This window comes from Lipomyces doorenjongii (genome assembly GCF_038497915.1).
Source record: "Lipomyces doorenjongii strain NRRL Y-27504 unplaced genomic scaffold V1508scaffold_8, whole genome shotgun sequence".
In the NCBI taxonomy this organism is placed as follows: domain Eukaryota; kingdom Fungi; phylum Ascomycota; class Lipomycetes; order Lipomycetales; family Lipomycetaceae; genus Lipomyces; species Lipomyces doorenjongii.
The window spans coordinates 137,719-157,153 of NW_027118075.1; the positions used below are offsets into that span (position 1 = coordinate 137,719).

A 19,435-nucleotide genomic window follows, 5' to 3' on the forward strand; every position below is an offset into this window, starting at 1 on the left:
ATGTTTTTATGTCTATTGATTGTGCCATTTTTGATATGTATTTTTATATGTCCAACGTGTTTTGATTCTCTTTCGTTCGTGCTTATGGATATCTTGTTGCTTCTAAATTCCGTGGTTTCATATATATATTTATGAATGAATGTCTGAATCTAAGCGATGGTTCGTATGTTGATAGGCCGTTTTTTTATATTTGTAAAGATTTAATTGAGTTCTTCCTTGTTGCTGTGACAAATGTTTACTTGTAGTTACTGGATTTTTTAGCCGACAGAGTTAGTTGCGGACTAGTCTGCAGTTAGCGACATTAGATAGTCCTTATTGTACACGTGATTTGTTGGTTTTGCAATAAGATTACAATTGTTGTTACTAGTGCATATTTTGTACACGCGGCACTCACATGCATATCCGGCAGACGGGCATCCTCTTCGTCGGGTTAGGGTACAGGCTAGAGGTTTCCTTGCTCATCTCATCACCACGCTCTATTCAGGGGCTAGGGCTACTGTGGAGCGCTCAACCTTGGGTTGGTTTAACCGCAATACCCATTTCCAGGGCACGAATAGAATGTTACTTGCGGGTTAGGGTACTTGAATGGAACTCCCAGCGAGGCTACCACTGGGTTTGGGTTATTGGCAGTTTGGGGGTGTTGAAGTATTGTCACCGTGTTGCCCAGCAAGCGCGGCGATTTATGAGATATGATAACTTGCTGTGTCGAAAGTGGCATATACCTGTCACGCTCAGATAAGACTGGGATGTCTTTGTTTGATGGGGCTGTCGCGGAAGGTGCGGTTGGTGGGTAGCCATCAACTGTCTAATTGTGTGGGTCGATTTATCGTCAATGTCGTATTTGCTCTGCTTTTCTGTATGTCGTATTTGCTCTGCTTTTCTGTATGGGATTACCACATTTTGTACTCATTCTCTGTGACGTTGCAACCATTAAGAGTCATTAATTTAACTCTCATAGCACTACACGCGCTTAAGCGACTGTTGAGGGAGCGTGCCCGACAACTGGCCCGTAATGGGATTATATACAATAGCTCCTAGGATCTTGTTACATAAGGACTAGCATTTGACCCGTCACCTGTATCGTGTCATTACGCAGCCAATCTCGGAATTGCTGCATTCACCGCTGCAGGCGCTGTGATTGGCCAGAGCGACGCTTCATCGACTCAGTTAAGCGCCGCACGCTATTCATCAGCCCATCAGAGTGGTGGCTTTTAGAAAGCGATAGCGACTAAGGGGCGATCAATCCTAATCCCACACTTTTAGCCATTGACGACCATACCTACTGGACGAATTCAGGAGCAGTTTGGGTGAAGAGGATAGGTGTACAGGCAGCCATGCCATCTTCACCAGAACCGCGAAGTCCAGCGGCACGGCACGCAACGCCCTTGAGTCACCAACGACCGCAAGGTCTGAGCTTGCCTCCCGTGGAGGGCCTCACTGTACTTACCCCGAGTCCGATTGATGAATCAGCATTTCTTCTACCGGATCCAATACCAAACAAATCCTCGCGCTCACTCTCAGAGAAGAGAAATGCAGATGAAGACGATAAACAAGAGGAAGAGGAGTATGACGCGCCGAATCCGGAAACGGTAGCTCTCTGGCGTCATTACTTGTTCAAGGTACACAAATACTCATCGTACTCGTTCACAGCGTTCTTGTCACTGCATTTTGCGACTGCGAGTGCAATGCCAGCCCTGCTCGGTATCGATGCTGCGGATAATGGGATTGTGCTCGCTCGAGTATTATATCAGGTGCCCATTGTTGAGGAAACGCTTGTTTTTGGGTCATTGGCCGCACATCTGATATCCGGAGCAGTCCTACGAGTCCACAAAGTTAGACGCGATAAGCGTTGGTACTCCCGTCGCTTGAAAATGTCCCGGATCTCGTTCACGGGGTATCTGCTTGCGCCGCTAGTCACCGCGCATGTTGTTGTCGCACGCGTGATCCCATTGATAAAGGAGGGCGACAGTTCGATCATCTCACTCCGGTATATATCCCGAGGATTTGTGCGGTCACGTTTGACTAGTTGGTCGCTTTACACGGCTATGCTGGGGTTGACAGTTTATCACGTCGGCTACGGATGGTCGCGCTGGCTGAGAATAAGGAAATACACACGAGTGCGAATCGCTGGAGTGGCAGTTTTTGCTCTCGGGATTTGGGGATTGAGAGTTGTGAGTAAGGGATGTAATATGGCCGAGTGGTTGGGAAAGAAGTATGATATGATGTACGAAATGGCTGAGGGCCTGGTAGGGCTCGGTAACTAATGCTATGGAAAGGATGGAAGCAAATGGGGTGCATTGTTCTAAGCATGCGTGTTTTCATGATTGGATTGTTTGGCGTATTAACGATGTATATATTCACTGTTACTCTACCTATTAATTAATAAACCAACGGGACTCGTTCTCAGAAAATATCATTCGAATCGACCCAAGTTTTGCTGCGTAATCGTACAAAGTCGGTAGTGTTTGCAACCTAAACTGATGCGCCACGTAGGCCTCACATTTTCGTGGGTTACCCAAGTTTCGTTTTCTTCCCTTCCTTCAAACGCACTTCATTCGACCGGACCGGTAACAGCACAACACCTCAATTGCAACGAAGATGTCGACGCTTAACGTACGTAACACTTCATTTTATTGCTGGAACTTTAGGATATTGTTATTTGTGTCTGGAAATTGGTGTTGAGTTCTCAATGGCGAAATACCGACATGTTGACTTCAAATTTGGACTAAATCGGCATCCTGTCCACCTGAGTGAATGTGTGAACGGATTATGCAGCAATTATCTTACTGTAGTTGCGGCTACAAAAGTTTGGTTCGCGGTCTTTAGCTACAGATGTTTCACAAATTGGAACTGGATAGCATCTCAGATCTTGCGGGCACGAGTACGACTTTGCGTCCCGAGCAACATATCTAACTAGTCAAATAGGTTTTCCGCTGGACTGCTCTTGGTGCCGGTGTTGTGTACGGACTGTTCCACAGCTACAGTCTCTCAGTCTCGAGTGAGAAGAAGGCCGCTGCTGCCGAATGGGCCCACAAGGAAGCCTTAATTGCCAAGGCGAAGGCGGAGTATGCAAAACTGCATCCCAAGCCGGCAGCTTCTGCTACTACCGGTATGACTCTACTTAGATTCTGTATTCTAGAGGCAATTTGTGAGCAGTAAATGCTAACAGTCCTTTTGCAGCTACTCTCGACTTCTCCGATCCTAACTTCGATTTCGCGTGAGTTTTACATTTGAACATCCGTACATTTGGTATTATTCGTGACAATATTCTAATAAGATTACAGAAAATATCTGGAAACTGCACTGAAGGAGTAGAAAACACTTAATCCGCCACCGATACAACTAGTTGATTATAAAATAGACCTATGGTATTGTGTTTTGTTATTATAAAGTCGGCATTCAGTGGAATTCTTTTGTCTTGTGTGTTTTGTCGAGGAATTGAATAGTGTTGCTATGCATGTAGTCGAATCGGGTTTTGTTTTAGATGTTAACAAAAAAGTTACCCCTGAAGCGTCGGGAAGTAGTAACTAGCATGCACCTTACGATAGTTATAATCAAAACGGTTAAAAAATTTTACATTGCCCGGGGAGATTATCATGTGAGTCCGGATGGAACCCTGTCGACTTGCACCAAATTCATGTGCAGCCAATGGTGGTGACTTGCAATGTTAAACAAAATTCTCCTATTATACAAAAATATTATACATGTGGAAGACGTCATAGAGTATGTATGTGAATTATAGACCTATCGTTTCCGACGCCCATAGCTTAACCGAACGGTCCCAGCCACTACTCGCTATAAATCTACAGTCTAATATTAAAGTTAGATCTGCACGACAAAGGGATTATGAGATTGCTTACCGTTTGATATGTCCACACTCATAGCCTTGTCTGCATGGCCTTTCAGTGACTTTATTAGAGTCCACGAGTCGGATTTCCAGACCTATTACTATGTTAGAGGCAGAAATACGACATAGAAAGAATATGAATATACTTACATTAACACATCCATCGTATGAACTGGAAGCCAGATACGATCCTCTTAGCGGTGGCGCTCCATCTTCTTGCGTTACGCCCGGGATTTCTCCATCGCCGTGAAAGAATCGGACGTCGGATACCAAACTCTTATGCGCGGGAATCGTGGCGCTAACTCTAACTTTTCGAACGTCCCATATCTTAACGCTCGAGTCTCCAGACCCTGTAGCTATGTGATACCCATCTGGCGAGAAATCGGCTCCGTATATTTCCCGGCTATGTCCGTCGAGCACCATGATTGTTCGTCCTGTACGGAGATCCCAGACTCGCCCTATGCCGTCAAGTCCCGCGGAGACAACGAGCGCGCCGTCTTGTTGAATCGCAATGCAGTAGACTTCCTTGGAATGACCTTCCTGCATCAGCAGTTCTTGCTGCATTTCTAGATCCCATAGACGCCACGTGCAGTCAAATGATGCAGATGCTAGTAGTCTCCCTGAAGGATGAAAAGCCACGCGGCAGACACGACCTTCGTGCCCTTGTAGTGTTGCCAAAGATGTGTCCTGTGATAGAGACCATAATCGAACCGTATAGTCCCCACCTCCGGAGGCAAGATTTACAACATTCGGAGATTGCGACAGTGTTGCTTCTGGATGCCACGCAAGCCCACCAATCCGGTCGTTGTGTCCTCGTAATATTGAAATGTCATCATCCTCCAAAGTAGGCACTTGGAGCAACCGAATAGATCCAGTCCACGATCCTGCAGCTATCAATTCAGAGTTTGGCGAAAATCGAACGCTAGATACTGCTCGGTCCGCAACGAATTGAGTGCCCATCAACGCATAAGTCTTCAAGTATTCAGAAAGTCCACGTGCTTGTTTAACCAATTTCGTAAGTGGGAATGCAGCGTCTTTTATCTGCTGCGCACGTCGTTGGCGGGCACAAATGAGTGAGTATCGAGCGACTTGTTTCCGAACCTCGAGAATATTCTCATCACCTGGAGTATAAAACTCCTCATCCTCATCTTCCGCTTCTTCGCCGGTCACACTCCGCACACTCCCTGTCACACTTCGCATTTCGACGTCCTCGTCTGCAGCTTCCTGTCGCTCAAGCAAAACCTTCCTCAATCGTTCACGCCGATCAGCCTTATCTTCATCAAACAATGTTATCGGTTCACCGAGCTCACGCAGCCCTGCACGCACTTTCAAATCGTCCGTGGGTACGGCGATTTGCTTTGCCCGCCGTCGACGCGATAACTCCTCGAGATATGTTTGCGCCTTCATATTGGTGCCGTACATTACGTAGTCATTATCCAGACTAATGTCGTCGAGGTAGAGACCGCCTCCTTGCGGAGACGGTGGATCTACAGACATTCTGTCTTCTGCAAGCTGTCCTTGCCGAGACGGGTGCACTGACATTCTGAAAGCCTGTTATCACTGATTACCAGTCCTCCTGAAACTGCGAATCTGACGGGCAGCGTTGATTGATCCGCCTTACAAGAAGTCTTTCCGTGATCAATCTCCTACTCCGCGTGGCGCACAAAGTAAACTTCTCTGTCACTTTGCGCCGCGTGGAAAGTACTATTTCTACAACGCTAGGATATTATTTTGGTGCGAAATTGTAAAAATAACCAAACTGCCCTTACTTGTAGTTCAGTGCTCCCGTGCTAGCTACTCAGAGTCCACAACTACTGACACAGGTCAGATATACATATCGAAATTTTAATTAGCATAACTATTATACCAAATTAGTATTTAGCTCGGAGGGAAACCTGGGCGAGACAGGGTTAGGGCACTATGACGTTTTTATGGTCCCCTGGGAACCTGTCTCGACCATTCCCGAAAGCAGTTCCAACTCGTTCGGCAACACGATCTGCCTGGACAGGACTAATACCCGGCAAATAGCTTCGCGATCAGCGTGCCAGCTAGTCAATTGCTTACTCTAGGACACCAGCACGATTGACGATGGCTCCAAAAAACTCGCCACCCGAAAAGGGGGGAAAGAAAGCTAAGCAGCATGCCAGCGCGTCTGCCGCAACGGTTTCATCCTCTCCGCTACCTGCTCCTGACGCCAAGGCTGATGAAATTGACAATTCCAATGGTCCGATCTATCTGGTGGCTAAGCCACTGACGCCTGCCGAGTCCAGAAGGCAAGAAATCAATTACAACGTCGCGCTCTTCTTGATCACCCTACTGAGCATCCTGACTCGATTTTACCTACTCAATCACCCAGATCAAGTCGTGTAAGTATTTAATTGTAATTCGAATATCTATGGACAGCCCGACGCTCATGGACGTGGCAGGTTTGATGAGGTCCACTTTGGCAAATTCGCTAGCTATGTAAGTGTCCATCATTGATGCTTCAGCTATTGATCTGGCTAACCGGACTGTAGTACCTTCAACGAACGTACTTCTTCGACGTTCATCCCCCATTTGGAAAGTTACTCTTTGCTCTTGTGGGTTGGCTAGTAGGTTACGATGGCGCGTTCCTTTTCGAGAACATCGGTGATGGATATACTCAAAACAAGGTGCCATACCTCGCGTACAGAGCTTTACCCGCGCTCCTCGGCTCATTGACTGTCCCGATCGTATTTCTCACTATGAAGCACAGCGGATACAGTTTGGCGGCGTGTCTGGTTTCTGCAGCGTTGGTACTGTTTGACAACGGTCACATCACGCAGACGCGATTTATCCTCCTTGACGCGACTCTCATATTCTCCATGAGCTGCGCACTTTACAGCTATGTTAAATTTGTGCGATATCGAAACTCCCCGTTCAGCAGAAAGTGGTGGAAATGGCTTCTTCTAACCGGACTGTCGCTTGCTTGCACTATCAGTACTAAATACGTCGGTGTCTTCACCTTCTTCACCATTGGTCTTGCGGTTATCATTGATCTCTGGAATTTACTCGACGTCGACAACGGTCTTTCTCTGGTGGGTACAGTATATGGAATTATGTATCTACAGTCAACTAACGAGGGTAGAAAAAATTCGCCGAGCATTTCTTTGCCCGGGCATTTGCTCTCATTGCCATGCCGTTCATGATTTTCCTCTTCTTTTTCCAGGTTCATTTCTGGGTGCTCAACAAGTCCGGTCCTGGTGATGACTTCATGTCTCCTGAGTTCCAAGAGACTTTGGGTGACAATGAGTTGGCGCTACTAGCCAAGCCAATCAACTACTACGACACAATCGCAATAAAACATAAAGATACTGGGGCCTATTTGCATTCGCATCTGGACAGATATCCGCTGCGTTATGACGACGGACGTATTTCGTCTCAAGGACAGCAGGTTACTGGCTATCCGCACAAGGACGCGAACAACAACTGGGTTATCCTGCCTGCTGTTGAGTTTCCTGAGAATGATAGGCTTGGTCACCCTGTCAATGGTGGCGACATTGTACAATTGTTCCACCCTGTCACAGGAACATATCTACTCACTCATGACGTTGCTTCGCCGTACTATCCCACTAATCAGGAGTTTACAACTGTCAGCCCCGATGATGCTAGTGGGCCTCGCCACAATGACACGCTCTTTGAAATTCGTCTCAATAACGGCAAAACGGAGCAGTTCCGTACGAAGGGGGGTCTTTTCAAGCTAATTCATTATCCAACGAAGGTTGCCATGTGGACGCACAGCAAGCCGCTTCCAGATTGGGGCTACAAGCAGCAGGAAGTCAACGGTAACAAGAATGCCCAGCAAATATCGAACACGTGGCTGGTGGACGAAATCGTCGACCTTAGAGATGATCGAGTGAATGTAGAGAAGAAACAAGTCAAGCATCTTCCATTCATGAAGAAATGGCTTGAACTTCAGATTGCCATGTTCAGACACAACAATGCGTTGACTTCGTCCCATCCATATTCGTCGCTACCGCCGGAATGGCCGTTTATGCTCCGTGGTGTATCCTTCTGGACGCACAATGACTCTCGCTCGCAGATATATCTTGTCGGAAATCCTCTTGGATGGTGGTTCGCAACTAGCTGTATCGCAGTGTTGTCAGGTGTGTTTGTCGCCGACCAGCTCACGCGTCGACGACGGTACTACGTCCTGGCGGAGAATGTCCGAACAAGGCTGTACAACTCTGCAGGATTTTTCCTTCTAGCGTGGGCCGCACACTACTTCCCCTTCTACATTATGGGTCGTCAGCTTTTCTTACATCATTATCTTCCAGCTCACCTAGCCTCCGCGTTGGTAGCGGGTGCCCTGCTGGACTTTTTCTACGGTAATCCTGGTATCTTCCCAGTCGCATACCAAGTCCCTACTCCGGCACCAAAGAAGGCAGCAGGAAAGAACGGTCAGGCGGTAGAGTCAACGGTCCAGCACAACAGGCCACCAACGATGTACCCACCTTCGTCTTTAATCAGCTACGCCGTATCGGGAGTTATCGTTGGGTTGATATTTGGAGTGTATTGGTTCTTCAAGCCATTTACGTATGGTGACCCAGGACTATCGGTGCCGCAGGTTGTAATGCGGAAATGGATGAACTTTGACTTGCATTTTGCAAAATAAGGTCTGTCAAGTCTGCATGAGAAGGGACTGTATGACTGAGGCAACTATGTGACGAGGATATAAATATGATGAAAACAGGAGATTGGAATGTTTGCTATTCTTGTAATATATTATTTATAAACAAATTTATAAAGAATTTGGCAAAGATAATTCATGATTTACATTCGGGTCGTCGACTGGCGCCAACGGGTACTTCGAGCCGCATGCAGGTTCCGAAGCCCTTTGGTCATCTTAGCCTTGACCTCGGCCACGTTCAATTTCGGATCCACCCCTCCTCCGCCCGCGTTATAAATCAACATAACCTGCTACGTCTCCACAATATCTTATTCGAACTTGGAAGGTCAAAGTTACAATAAATATTACAATAGATGTCGTTATCGCACTATATCCTTGACTTCGCGTATACATTCAATACGTGCATCAACTGCTTTCCTACGCCGTCGCTACATATAAACAATCGGAGTTACAAGATCCAGCGGTTATTGGGCGAGGTAACGATCTCTTTGCTCACGAAATTGTTTTACATTTGATATGAGGTGACTAATATGCATTTATCAGGGTGGGTTCTCTTATGTGTACCTCGTACAGGCATCGAATGGCGAGTACTTTGCGCTCAAAAAGATAAGATGCCCGTTCGGTGCGGAGAGTCTCCAGCATGCCATGAAGGAGATTGACAGTTACAAGATATTCAATGACGAGCATATAATAAACATGATTGTGGGTATTTTCTTTCATAGTGAATGCAGATTGCGTGCGAATCGGTATGCTGACGAGTACGCGTAGGACTCCAACGTCGTGCAGGAACGCGATGGATCCAAAACTGTGTACATCCTTCTTCCCTATTTCCGGAGAGGAAACTTGCAGGACACGATTAATGCGAATTTAATAAACCATACCCACTACGATGAACGCGAGGCGTTACAGTTGTTTCTTGAGATTGCGCAGGGAGTGAGAGTGATGCACAAACATCGCGTAGGTGAAGACTCAGCGCTGAATACGAGACGTGCCGGAAATAACACGCTTGATTTGGAGAGAGAAGCGCAGCCATTAATGGACGACCAGGGGTTCACACCAGTGACGAGTATGGCGAATTTGTTGCCGTCGGGAGGTGCGGTCGTGCCGTATTCGCACCGTGATATTAAGCCAGCGAATATCATGCTCTCGCAGACGGGCGTGCCAGCGCTGATGGATCTGGGCAGTTGTACTAGGGCTAGGATAGATGTTGCATCGCGACAACAGGCATTGGAGTTACAGGACTATGCGGCAGAATACTGCACGATCTCGTACAGAGCACCAGAGTTATTCGATGTCAAGACGAACTCTGTTCTCGACGAAGGTGTCGACATTTGGAGTCTTGGCTGCACTTACTTTGCTTTACTGTATTGCTCGTCTCCATTTGAGCTGCAGTCGTCAGAGTCAGGCGCTAGTCTTAGTCTCGCCATCATCAACGGACAGTACCGGTTCCCAGATGCGCCGAAGTACTCTGAACGCACCAAAGATGTTATCCGTGCATGCCTTACTGTCGATCCAAAGCATAGACCGGATATAGATAGAGTGATTCTGATGATTCAGGGTGCTGTGCAGCAATTTTTATAGATTTCGCGTTGTATTACAGGAGGATTTGAGGAAAATCTTGTATGATCATTGGGAATGAAGGTTGCGAACGCTCGAAACCTGTACTCTAAGAATAATTAGTGTGATCACATTTAAGTTCTATTGTCCATTCCTATATCACCATTAAACTTCATGACTTTTAAGTTAAAATATACCATCAGAGAAACGTTACGAAATTTTCTAATCGTTTCGAAACTATCGGGCACATGACATTTTCTAGTGCAACAGATATTTACAGCCGCGACGTGCATCTTTTACGAATCCTTTCAAACAATAAAATTGTTCAACAAAAAATCAATGTACTTTTTAAACTACCTTCTTTCTACTCAATGCCTTGTCCGCTTCCCAGACGCCTCTATCAATGACAGATGCCACAGCCAACACGCCCCCAACAACTGCACAAACACCAATCAAGAACGATCCAAACGATTTTGATCTGATAAGAAGTTAGCCAGGTCAGAATGGCGATGCCAACTCACGACGACAAACCTCTCTTCTCTGTTAATAATCTTCATTGGCGAGATGTCGTAGGAAAAGAAAACACCGGGAATACCACCACGAGCGTGCATTGTGTTCGGGTGGTCATTGTCTCGTCCTCCTCGAATGGCACGCTCGTGCGACGTGACAGAGTACTGGTTCGTCTCAAGAGGCGATTCGCCTATCCGTTCAAATCGGGTCGAAACAACTTTGATGAAATACATGTAATTGAAATTTCGTTCGTCTGTGTCCTTGATCGTGCCGTCAAGTGGATTACTGACAGTATGGTGGTGTGGGCCGAAAGATAGGTGGTGGATATTGTGAGTGAACGTATGCCGCACTTCGGATGTCTCATAGATGTTCAGATCATGGAGGTGCATATTTGGTGAAGAGAACGATTTTCCCGGCGCAAAATGGAAGTTCCCGACAACTTTATTGACTGACAGTGTACCCGCAATATTACAGCCTTCATGCGCCATTTCCTTGATCTTCTCGGGGTAGTTTTCTCGCTCGCATTGTTCGACGCCGTGGCCATCGCCGAACGCCCAGCCGACTTCCTGGTATGCGTTTCGGACATCGTCGCAAGTGTTGCAGCACCGATTGCCTTCCTCCTCCTTTGGAACAGCACCGTAGCAAGGACCGCAGTAGTTTTCATCGAGGTGGTGAGCATTGTCGCTCGAGGAATGAAGCGCTAGCGATTCCGTAGAGATAACACTGCCATCATCGTTGAGCCTGGTCTTGACGATTCCGTGGGTAATCTCCATCTGCTGCTCGCCGGACACTTCCATAACGTCGAGTGTCAATATCTCACACGGAATTTCCGGGAATGTAATGTTGAGGTTGATATTCATACGTTCGCCTGCAAACGCATTAGTACCGCTGATTACTCTGGATCAGCAGTTCGCAAATCGCACGCTCACCTCTGGTCTTGTCGACTATCAGCTCTGGCCGATTGACTATCCGTCTGTAGTCGGACCATTCTGAAACAATCAGCAGCACTATGACGACAGTCGCGACGATGGTGACCACACCGCCAGAAGTCGTGCGCACCCGCGCGTCCTCGACGGTCTTTGTGAAGGCGTCGAACGTGTTCAACCGTCGTCGGGGTGGCATATTCCGGTACGTACAATTGGCGTGCCTGAGTGCAATCTGTCGTTGTTCTTGGCTCGATCTGGCTGATCTCGTGCTGCTCGGGGTCGATTCGGTTCCGAGATTGAGGAAACGTGTTCGCGGGCAGTTCTCCCAAAAGGTGAGGTCGCACACGTGTACACCACAACAATGTTCAAGCAAAGGTTAAGGGTTTTGCCTTGTCAGTTCGCCAAGGCGACAATCAATTGCTGCTGGTTGATTTTTATCTGAATTCTGACTGACCGCATTTGTTATCAAATCAACCGGATCGCATATACTTGCAATGAGCACTAGTAGTCGAGTAAGTACCAGTAAATCTGAATTATGGAGAATATCCTGACAGTGTGCCAGAAACTTCAGTCAGAGATCAACAGGATCCTCTACGTCAAGAATCTTTCATATAGCGTTACGTCGGAAGAACTCTATGATCTCTTTGGCAAGTTCGGATCAATAAGGTACAACTATCTTGTCTAATTGCAAATCGCTAGCGAATACAGGATAGACGCTAACTGAGAAAAAAACAGACAAATTCGCCTCGGAAATGCACAGAACACCCGCGGTACGGCATTTGTCGTCTACGACGACATCCAGGACGCCAAAATGGCATGCGACAAATTATCTGGGTTTAATTTCCAGAACAGATATTTAGTCGTCTTGTACCATCAACCGGACAAAGTGGCGGCGCAGACGCCCGCGCATGCGCAGAGCGCTACTTCCTCTGCTGAGCATAAGTCTATGGGGGATATCGCGTCCACTCCCAGGCGACAAATATAGTTCGAGAATGCCGGGTATGAGTGAATGATAAGACTGTAAGATGTACATTATGGGATTTTGTTGGTTGGCAATGCTGGAGTTTGGATTCAGATATACATAATAACATCAGATTGTCTCATTTAAAGAGCAGTAGCTTTGTAGTAAATTGCTAGTTGATCAATCTATTCGCGAAATAAAGGCCACAACGAGTAGATGACCAAGTCTTAAAGAATCGAGGAATATGGCTTGTTTGTCATCTTGTCATGGCTTTTGGCTGATCGCTCCTATAGTACAATTGGAACCGTTACTGCCTAACGTTGTACCCATTGCGCATTCACCCCGTACCTCATTTCCAAAAATTTTACGCCACAGTCACTTAGCTATTTTAACTCCATCAGTCATAATAATATAGATATACAACACTAATCGTTGGTATCAAAAATGTTGGGAAAAAAATTCAAACCTTGACGGGTGCGAGGTTCGAACTCGCGCGAACTTACGTTCAGCAGATATCGTCAAATGAGTCAAGAACTCAAAATTCTTAAGTCTGCCGCCTTAGACCACTCGGCCAACCCGCCCACCATAACGAATGAAACATAACCAAACATGGCCCTTGAAGCCAGATCGTGGAGCCCGGGCCAGAAAATAAAAATGAATAAAAATCAAAAAAAAAGGTCCGGGCCTGAAAATAAAAATGAATAAAATCAAAGAATAAGTCCCTGTGAATTCTTTTTTTTTCCGCCTAAAACTGAATTATTATATAGAATTGGCCACAACCCAGAAAAAGGGTGACTTGAAGTCGCGATTAATTAGGGCCGAAGATGGTTTCAAAATCTAGATATCCTGGGTCGTTTCTCGCAGGTCATGTGGACGAAAGGGGTTATGCAACTTAGGGACAGATGCGACATCGCTTCGAAAGTGGTGCATTACCAAGACTTAAAGCAATATCCTAATACCGACTTACTGACAGCGTAATGACACTTGAACTAAATCAATTAATAATAAATATACACGATACAGAGAGCCTCCTGATCGTATCCACAAAATGGACACGACGACTACATTCCGCCAATGCCAACTCTCCAAACTGAATCCAAAGAGACGCAGTACTGCGGATCTCCACTGTTGTTACCCACCAGAATGCATGCCGGAATCCAAAAAAGAGTTCTCTACATAACTTGTTCGATGAAACTTATATTTACAGAATCGAAAGTATTATTTCGTGCCAGATAAGTCCAGTTTTGACGAGCTCGCTGAAGGTTGTGGTGATGACGTTCTTTGAGACGTCGGTAAGGACAAGTCACTGGATGAATCGTTATGTGACGATGTATCCAGTAGAACTGGCTTGAGAACCTAGAACCGAACATGATTACTATATAGATCCGTGAAACTAATGGCGAGTGATTTAACTTACGTGTTCGTCAAAATCTTGGAACCACCGCGCGTGGTCTTCTGCCGTGCGCGCCAATAAACCAGGAAGTCCACCAAGAGGGGTACTGGAATTGGAATTTGATGTAGACGCCGCATTACTTCCTGTTGTTGACTGATTCGTCGACGTCGTTCGTGAAATCGACGGTGTCGGCTGTGCCTTACTACCAGTTTCTAAAGCAGCGTGATCGCTCGACTCTAATACTGATCCGCGCGAATAGGAGTTTGGCTCTTGCACAGACAGAGTACCTTGAGATGCTTCTGGAGACCGCCGAATTATTTGCGACGCCAGATCATTCACAGACTGCGATATTGAGCTAGCTCTCCGCTGATTGTGATCGTTCTCTGCGTATGCGGAATGCAGCACGTGACCTTGTCCTTTGTAATTCGCAACAATGCCAAATTCCATGTCAAGTTCAATATCGCTCTCGTTATCATCAGTCTCAACTCCGGTTTGGATCCCAAGAATCTCAAGCATACTAGAGGTTGTACCTCCAAACACAATAACTGTTAATACCACAACAATTAGAATCGTAGCACGTAGAGCGTTTGCGTGTTCTCCTTCCAAACCGGCCGCAAGAGCAACGCCGACTGCTCCCCGAAGACCGGCCCAGAATAGCATGATCTGATACTGGTCAGGAAGCTCTTCGGGAACGGTTCGCCCATATGCCGTTGCTCGAGTTCGATGCACGAAATTGATAAGCTTTGATAGAGGGAATACAGATGCCCATCTCGACACGCAAATTCCAAACTACAATATAAGTCAATAACACCGACTCATATAATACTTGGATGATAACTCACAGCCGTGACCACAATTAAAAGTGGTTTGTATACCAGTTCGACTTCAGTGAAAAGAGAGAGTCCCAGATATATAAATATGAAATTCTCGGACAATTGAGCCAGGGTTTGGAACATGAACTTCGTCGCGATCTGGGTCCTCTTCGACATATTGTAGTGGGCATAATGTTTCAAAGTAATGCCACAAAACAGCAGCGATACAATGCCAGACATGTGGCATCCGTTGGAGAAAAAATAAGAGGCATAGGCAAATAGCAGAATAAGGCATGTCTCGATGGATGGAAATAGGCGAATACGCGAGTGCTTTAGAACAAGCGCTGTCATGACACCGACAATCGAGCCGATCAGGAGCGAAATTGTAAACGTCATCAAGAAGATGCCGATACCCTTGAACAAACCACTGATACCTGCCGATTCGCCGTGGAGCTTTTGAGTGGTCCTAAATTGTTAGATGGAAAAAGAAAAATTACACCATAACTTACTCAAACATGACGATAGAAACGGCATCGTTGAGAATGCTCTCGCCGAAAATAATTGTATATAATTTCGGATCGACTTTGTATGTATTGAAAATCGATAAAATTGTGACAGGATCAGTCGCAGACAATGTGGCGCCGAACCCAAGAGCCGCAACGAACGGAATCTTCAACCCCTCGAGACCAAGGAAAGCCCAGATATAAATAATAATTCCCAGTACGACTGCAGATATGAATGTTCCGGCGAAAGCGAATGTTAGAATAGGGCCGATATTTCGGAAAAAGTTCGCCTGTGGTGTATTAGCACATAGTTAAGCAATAAAAATTCATGGCTGGCCGTACCTGGTGCAACTCGTAGCCACAGTTGAGAATGATAGGCGGCAGAAGCATATTGAAGAAGTATGAAGACTTGAACGAAACTGTATCCTGAATATAATGGCCGGGCAAGATTCGGATTACTAAGCCAACAATCATTCCTATCAACAGTTAATATGTTCAGATCGTCTTCCAATATCGCCGCGTTCCAGGCTTTGTAAAGTACCTACCCGCAAAGATCGATACGACGGTCTCGTGTACCGCTTGGATCTTACGGACTTGCAAGTAATAACTAGTCCATAAAGAGCCAATAAGAAGGACAATCAAAATAAAAAGGGCCCATGATGAGTACAATTCTTCCTGACTAGGATTATTTAGTTCGTCTATATCGCAAACATGTCAGTACCAGCCACTAAGATCAACAGCATCTTTCGTGGAGTACCGTACCATCGGGCGAGCCTTCGAAATCAGCGTCGCTTTCTCTTCGGCCTAAAATATTAATTAGCGCTCGGACGGCTAACAGCTAGGTTAAGCGTACTTAGCAGGTTTGTTGCCGTCGACAGTATGGAATTAAGCATGATTGACAATGACTAGGTAATATGCAAGGAACTATGTACTTGCAGCGCGACTCTACCACGGACCTCAGTCACGAATCAGTACAGCTTGCAGCGACAAAAATTCAAGACTGTGTGATATTCGGGAGTATGGATTTCTTCCAAATTCCGATTAAAAGACTCGTTGTTAATAGCCTGTCAACATATCCCCATGTTCGTTGATTTGAACGACAACGACGACGACGACACCGATTGCATGCGGCGCGTTGGCTGCCCCCAGGAATTTCATGCAGCCTTACCCGGCCATGTTGGGGTAAGGGTATCCGTGCGGCTGGCGCGATTTCCGGCGGCGGACGAGTTTAGTTCGGTTTTTGGGGCCAAATGATATAAGTTATACCAAAACCCGAATTATATTATCACGTCAATGCCGAAAATTATATTTCTGAAAAACCCAAGTCCAGACACTTATAGCGATAAATATGCAATCACAGCAAGATCAAGCTGCTACGACTCGTGTTTCCTGCCGATACTGTCGCATACGTTTATCGACCAAGCGGGACTGCGGATGTACTTTACTGATCTGGCTGCCAACGCTGATGAGACACCACTAGATGCATTAATTATAACTTCGCAACGAGCAGTTGAGGCTGTTGCTTCTGTACTCTTGGAATTACCAGGTTTGTGTTGTAAGAGTGTTGTCTTGATTCATTGTATGACTAACAGGCAGTGAACAGTTTCGACGAGGTCTTACATCCGCTCACTGCCGCTCTACACTGTCGGTCCAGCAACAGCAGCACTAGTCCAATCACACGGGTTCAGTAAAATATTAGGCGGTGCAAGTGCCGGTAACGGCAGGATCCTTGCCTCCCAAATCGTGGGCGCGATGCCCCGACGATGCGTATTCTTCACAGGCGAAACCAGACGAGATATTATACCTGTGACGTTGCGCGAGAATGGAATTGAATGCATTGAACGCGTGGTGTATAATTCCAAAGGCATCGACGGTGTTGAGGATCAGTTTATGGAGTTAATAAGTCATACAAAAGATGTTTGGTGGACTGTGTTTTTCTCGCCCGCTGGTGCAGAAAGTATTGCTCGACTTATAGCGAGAAATCCCGGCACAACGAAAGTTGCTGCGATAGGTCCGACGACCGAAGAATTTCTGCTGAAAAATGGCATCACTCCTAACACAGTCTCGCGAAACCCAGATCCGCAGTCTTTATTGCAGGGAATAGATGAAGCATCGACGTAAGCGGCGGCGCACACTTGGCAAAGCATTTTTTACAATTTCGCGGGCACCAGATTGTAAATGTATCCGGCATAATATCACGTGGACTTACAGCACATTGTGATTGCGAAATAATAACTTTGTTATAAGAGCTATGTTCCATATACAGATAATCCATTGGAAAGAAAGGCTAAGATAATCTCAATCAAAACAGAACCGAACCGCATTAACTATGAGTACAAAATAAGAATAATCATTTCCCAGTAAGTAACACAAACACTGAACAATAGCTTTTGAGTCGGACATGTGTTAACCAGCCACGTGGGTAACGCTATTCCAAACGCCCCGGGGCAAAACCAAGAGATCTTTCGCGCGTAAAATATATTTAGCGGCGAAACTCTTAGAAGCTGGCAGTAGAAGCGGTTGCAGCGGTCGCGGCGGCAGCAGTAGCAGTCGCAGCAGAAACATTGGCGAGATCCTTCTCAGCCTTGAACTTCTTCACATTCTCCAAAAACTTGTCAAAGAGGAAGGAAGAGTCCAAGGGACCCCCCTTAGCTTCAGGATGGAACTGAGTGCTGAAGATAGGTCTAGAAGTGTGGTACATGCCTTCGTTTGATCGGTCATTCAAATTGATGAAGAACTCCTTGAAATCCGCGGGTAATGTCGAGGCATCGACGGCATATCCGTGGTTCTGGGAGGTGATGTGGCAATGACCAGTCGTGAGATCCAGCGTCGGAATATTATGAGCGCGGTTACCATACTTTAGCTTAATAGTCTTAGCACCGACAGCCAAGGCGAGGAGCTGGTGGCCCAAGCAAATGCCGAAGATTGGGAGAGTGTGCGCGTGCATGGTCTGCTGCAAGTTGTAGATAGTCTTCGCACAGTGAGTTGGGTCACCAGGACCATTGGATATGAAAATTCCATCAAACTGGCTTGCGACATCTTGGATAGGGAAGTCGTGCGGGAATACAGTAACCGAAGTACCACCGCTGACAAGGCATCTCAGAATATTCTCCTTGACACCACAGTCGAGAACAGCAATCTTAATGTCTTGACCGGGGTTAACTTCGTAGGCGTGCTTAGTCGAGACCTTAGCAACAAGATGAATCGCACCAGGATCCTGGAAACCGCCGGTGTTTTCCTGGTCGCCAATGGAAATTTGAGCCAAACTTGAACCCTGTTCTCTGAGATATGTCACGATGGCTCGAGTATCTACGCCAGTTACAGCAGCAACACCCTCCCTCTTGCACCAGTCACCCAAAGACTCTACAGCAGTCCAGTGAGAGTACTTCTGGGCAAAGTCGGCGACCACAATTCCAGAGCATTGAATCTTAGATGACTCAAAATATCGAAGGAGACTGTACTGATCCCGGGCTAGTCCTGGAACACCGTAGTTTCCAATTAAAGGCTGAGTGAAGACCACTACACATTCGTTAGCAATGCGGTTCGTGAGAATCGACAATCATCGGCGACGTACAGATCTGGCCGGTATACGATGGGTCGGTCATGGACTCTGGATATCCGACCAGCGAAGTTGTGAACACAGCTTCACCGGAAATGTTATTGTCGGCACCGAATGACTTTCCACTATAAATTGGACCATCCTTCATAGTAAGCGTGGCTTTCTCGAGAGCCGGAGTACTGAAATATCGGAACCGGATTGGGGAACTAGCTAACCGCGAGACCAAGGTGGGCTTCTGCTTAAGCAGAGAACCGAACGAAACAGGACGATAGAATCGAGGCAACATAATTTATAAATGGGAATTCTTCCAAATGTGATCTTTTATTGCTGTTAGTATTCCAGAACGCCTCGATCCTCCGCAACGACGACCGAAAGAGGATATACGAAATTTTTCGTACCTGAGAAGTAGTCCTGTTGAAAAAGTTAGCCGTTGTGGATCCAAACTTCTAAGCTCGGGCCACTCAAGTGACACCGGAATAACTCTCTACTAACCTGGCAAGTGAACAACGAAAACAGTCTCATATACGCAGACGTGTACGACTAATGTCGCAAGAATTGAGGGTTCCGAGATAAATAGAGAGCGGGAGTGAAGAGCGACGCTGGGATCCGTGAAGATCTTTTCAGAAAAAAAAAAGGAAAAAAAGTAAAACATTTAAGTTTAAGCCGAGCATTGAGTAATTCGACGGGATTTTGCCGGGTAATTGGTTAGATAGATCGTG

General features: G+C 46.3%; 11 protein-coding genes and 1 non-coding gene across 12 annotated transcripts; 7 read left to right on the forward strand and 5 right to left on the reverse strand.

Annotated features, from left to right (window-relative positions):
* Positions 1-663: 663 nt before the first annotated feature.
* On the forward strand, positions 664-1,203 carry V1508DRAFT_411822 (uncharacterized protein). Its single transcript, XM_066939525.1, has one exon. It carries the CDS (start codon positions 760-762, stop codon positions 1,036-1,038), a length of 279 nt encoding a protein of 92 aa, XP_066797699.1. The 5' UTR covers positions 664-759; the 3' UTR covers positions 1,039-1,203.
* On the forward strand, positions 1,204-2,416 carry V1508DRAFT_411823 (uncharacterized protein). The gene has a single exon (XM_066939526.1). The coding sequence runs from the start codon at positions 1,335-1,337 to the stop codon at positions 2,262-2,264; it is 930 nt and encodes a 309-aa protein (XP_066797700.1). The 5' UTR covers positions 1,204-1,334; the 3' UTR covers positions 2,265-2,416.
* A 133-nt stretch (positions 2,417-2,549) lies between these two features.
* V1508DRAFT_411826 (ATP synthase E chain-domain-containing protein) lies at positions 2,550-3,576 on the forward strand. Its single transcript, XM_066939527.1, has 4 exons — positions 2,550-2,613; positions 2,926-3,109; positions 3,181-3,217; positions 3,285-3,576. The coding sequence occupies exons 1-4, from the start codon at positions 2,599-2,601 to the stop codon at positions 3,313-3,315; spliced, it is 267 nt and encodes an 88-aa protein (XP_066797701.1). The 5' UTR covers positions 2,550-2,598; the 3' UTR covers positions 3,316-3,576.
* A 6-nt stretch (positions 3,577-3,582) lies between these two features.
* On the reverse strand, positions 3,583-5,675 carry V1508DRAFT_411830 (WD40-repeat-containing domain protein). Its single transcript, XM_066939528.1, has 3 exons — positions 3,998-5,675; positions 3,861-3,942; positions 3,583-3,810 (listed from the first exon to the last, which is right to left on the reverse strand). Exons 1-3 carry the CDS (start codon positions 5,387-5,389, stop codon positions 3,737-3,739), a joined length of 1,548 nt encoding a protein of 515 aa, XP_066797702.1. The 5' UTR covers positions 5,390-5,675; the 3' UTR covers positions 3,583-3,736.
* Positions 5,676-5,718: 43 nt separating this feature from the next.
* On the forward strand, positions 5,719-8,626 carry V1508DRAFT_411833 (Dolichyl-phosphate-mannose-protein mannosyltransferase-domain-containing protein). Its single transcript, XM_066939529.1, has 4 exons — positions 5,719-6,213; positions 6,274-6,310; positions 6,364-6,903; positions 6,954-8,626. Exons 1-4 carry the CDS (start codon positions 5,936-5,938, stop codon positions 8,478-8,480), a joined length of 2,382 nt encoding a protein of 793 aa, XP_066797703.1. The 5' UTR covers positions 5,719-5,935; the 3' UTR covers positions 8,481-8,626.
* A 122-nt stretch (positions 8,627-8,748) lies between these two features.
* V1508DRAFT_381962 (kinase-like domain-containing protein) lies at positions 8,749-10,204 on the forward strand. The gene is made up of 3 exons (XM_066937714.1): positions 8,749-8,971; positions 9,039-9,197; positions 9,264-10,204. The coding sequence occupies exons 1-3, from the start codon at positions 8,849-8,851 to the stop codon at positions 10,074-10,076; spliced, it is 1,095 nt and encodes a 364-aa protein (XP_066797704.1). The 5' UTR covers positions 8,749-8,848; the 3' UTR covers positions 10,077-10,204.
* Positions 10,169-11,844, reverse strand: V1508DRAFT_381963 (endoplasmic reticulum vesicle transporter-domain-containing protein). Its single transcript, XM_066937715.1, has 3 exons — positions 11,492-11,844; positions 10,584-11,430; positions 10,169-10,530 (listed from the first exon to the last, which is right to left on the reverse strand). Exons 1-3 carry the CDS (start codon positions 11,682-11,684, stop codon positions 10,401-10,403), a joined length of 1,170 nt encoding a protein of 389 aa, XP_066797705.1. The 5' UTR covers positions 11,685-11,844; the 3' UTR covers positions 10,169-10,400.
* A 13-nt stretch (positions 11,845-11,857) lies between these two features.
* Positions 11,858-12,793, forward strand: V1508DRAFT_411839 (uncharacterized protein). Its single transcript, XM_066939530.1, has 3 exons — positions 11,858-12,000; positions 12,051-12,154; positions 12,224-12,793. The coding sequence occupies exons 1-3, from the start codon at positions 11,983-11,985 to the stop codon at positions 12,471-12,473; spliced, it is 372 nt and encodes a 123-aa protein (XP_066797706.1). The 5' UTR covers positions 11,858-11,982; the 3' UTR covers positions 12,474-12,793.
* A 124-nt stretch (positions 12,794-12,917) lies between these two features.
* On the reverse strand, positions 12,918-13,030 carry V1508DRAFT_t14. Its single transcript has one exon. It is a non-coding gene; the product is annotated as a tRNA-Leu (tRNA).
* Positions 13,031-13,189: 159 nt separating this feature from the next.
* Positions 13,190-16,358, reverse strand: V1508DRAFT_366174 (Sodium/hydrogen exchanger family-domain-containing protein). The gene is made up of 8 exons (XM_066937355.1): positions 16,011-16,358; positions 15,920-15,961; positions 15,703-15,855; positions 15,500-15,633; positions 15,164-15,447; positions 14,685-15,120; positions 13,867-14,631; positions 13,190-13,805 (listed from the first exon to the last, which is right to left on the reverse strand). The coding sequence occupies exons 1-8, from the start codon at positions 16,048-16,050 to the stop codon at positions 13,668-13,670; spliced, it is 1,992 nt and encodes a 663-aa protein (XP_066797707.1). The 5' UTR covers positions 16,051-16,358; the 3' UTR covers positions 13,190-13,667.
* A 48-nt stretch (positions 16,359-16,406) lies between these two features.
* V1508DRAFT_381972 (tetrapyrrole biosynthesis, uroporphyrinogen III synthase) lies at positions 16,407-17,491 on the forward strand. The gene is made up of 2 exons (XM_066937716.1): positions 16,407-16,703; positions 16,761-17,491. Exons 1-2 carry the CDS (start codon positions 16,451-16,453, stop codon positions 17,276-17,278), a joined length of 771 nt encoding a protein of 256 aa, XP_066797708.1. The 5' UTR covers positions 16,407-16,450; the 3' UTR covers positions 17,279-17,491.
* On the reverse strand, positions 17,375-19,430 carry V1508DRAFT_411852 (class I glutamine amidotransferase-like protein). The gene is made up of 2 exons (XM_066939531.1): positions 18,732-19,430; positions 17,375-18,676 (listed from the first exon to the last, which is right to left on the reverse strand). Exons 1-2 carry the CDS (start codon positions 19,000-19,002, stop codon positions 17,655-17,657), a joined length of 1,293 nt encoding a protein of 430 aa, XP_066797709.1. The 5' UTR covers positions 19,003-19,430; the 3' UTR covers positions 17,375-17,654.
* Positions 19,431-19,435: the final 5 nt, after the last annotated feature.

Coding starts and splice junctions, on each gene's coding strand:
- V1508DRAFT_411830 (XM_066939528.1), bottom strand. CDS start 5,389: ATGTCAGTGCACCCGTCTCGGCAAGGACAGCTTGCAGAAGACAGAATG. Junction 3,943..3,997: donor CATACGATGGATGTGTTAAT/GTAAGTATATTC, acceptor ACATAGTAATAG/GTCTGGAAATCCGACTCGTG. Junction 3,811..3,860: donor GAGTGTGGACATATCAAACG/GTAAGCAATCTC, acceptor CTTTAATATTAG/ACTGTAGATTTATAGCGAGT.
- V1508DRAFT_381963 (XM_066937715.1), bottom strand. CDS start 11,684: ATGCCACCCCGACGACGGTTGAACACGTTCGACGCCTTCACAAAGACC. Junction 11,431..11,491: donor GATAGTCGACAAGACCAGAG/GTGAGCGTGCGA, acceptor ATGCGTTTGCAG/GCGAACGTATGAATATCAAC. Junction 10,531..10,583: donor ATTATTAACAGAGAAGAGAG/GTTTGTCGTCGT, acceptor ACTTCTTATCAG/ATCAAAATCGTTTGGATCGT.
- V1508DRAFT_411823 (XM_066939526.1), top strand. CDS start 1,335: ATGCCATCTTCACCAGAACCGCGAAGTCCAGCGGCACGGCACGCAACG.
- V1508DRAFT_411852 (XM_066939531.1), bottom strand. CDS start 19,002: ATGTTGCCTCGATTCTATCGTCCTGTTTCGTTCGGTTCTCTGCTTAAG. Junction 18,677..18,731: donor ATCGTATACCGGCCAGATCT/GTACGTCGCCGA, acceptor ACGAATGTGTAG/TGGTCTTCACTCAGCCTTTA.
- V1508DRAFT_381962 (XM_066937714.1), top strand. CDS start 8,849: ATGTCGTTATCGCACTATATCCTTGACTTCGCGTATACATTCAATACG. Junction 8,972..9,038: donor TCCAGCGGTTATTGGGCGAG/GTAACGATCTCT, acceptor TGCATTTATCAG/GGTGGGTTCTCTTATGTGTA. Junction 9,198..9,263: donor AGCATATAATAAACATGATT/GTGGGTATTTTC, acceptor GAGTACGCGTAG/GACTCCAACGTCGTGCAGGA.
- V1508DRAFT_411822 (XM_066939525.1), top strand. CDS start 760: ATGGGGCTGTCGCGGAAGGTGCGGTTGGTGGGTAGCCATCAACTGTCT.
- V1508DRAFT_411839 (XM_066939530.1), top strand. Junction 12,155..12,223: donor GGCAAGTTCGGATCAATAAG/GTACAACTATCT, acceptor AGAAAAAAACAG/ACAAATTCGCCTCGGAAATG.
- V1508DRAFT_381972 (XM_066937716.1), top strand. CDS start 16,451: ATGCCGAAAATTATATTTCTGAAAAACCCAAGTCCAGACACTTATAGC. Junction 16,704..16,760: donor TGTACTCTTGGAATTACCAG/GTTTGTGTTGTA, acceptor GGCAGTGAACAG/TTTCGACGAGGTCTTACATC.
- V1508DRAFT_411826 (XM_066939527.1), top strand. Junction 3,110..3,180: donor GGCAGCTTCTGCTACTACCG/GTATGACTCTAC, acceptor GTCCTTTTGCAG/CTACTCTCGACTTCTCCGAT. Junction 3,218..3,284: donor GATCCTAACTTCGATTTCGC/GTGAGTTTTACA, acceptor ATAAGATTACAG/AAAATATCTGGAAACTGCAC.
- V1508DRAFT_366174 (XM_066937355.1), bottom strand. CDS start 16,050: ATGCTTAATTCCATACTGTCGACGGCAACAAACCTGCTAA. Junction 15,448..15,499: donor GTGGCTACGAGTTGCACCAG/GTACGGCCAGCC, acceptor AATACACCACAG/GCGAACTTTTTCCGAAATAT. Junction 15,121..15,163: donor GTTTCTATCGTCATGTTTGA/GTAAGTTATGGT, acceptor CTAACAATTTAG/GACCACTCAAAAGCTCCACG.
- V1508DRAFT_411833 (XM_066939529.1), top strand. CDS start 5,936: ATGGCTCCAAAAAACTCGCCACCCGAAAAGGGGGGAAAGAAAGCTAAG. Junction 6,214..6,273: donor AATCACCCAGATCAAGTCGT/GTAAGTATTTAA, acceptor TGGACGTGGCAG/GTTTGATGAGGTCCACTTTG. Junction 6,904..6,953: donor TCGACAACGGTCTTTCTCTG/GTGGGTACAGTA, acceptor TAACGAGGGTAG/AAAAAATTCGCCGAGCATTT.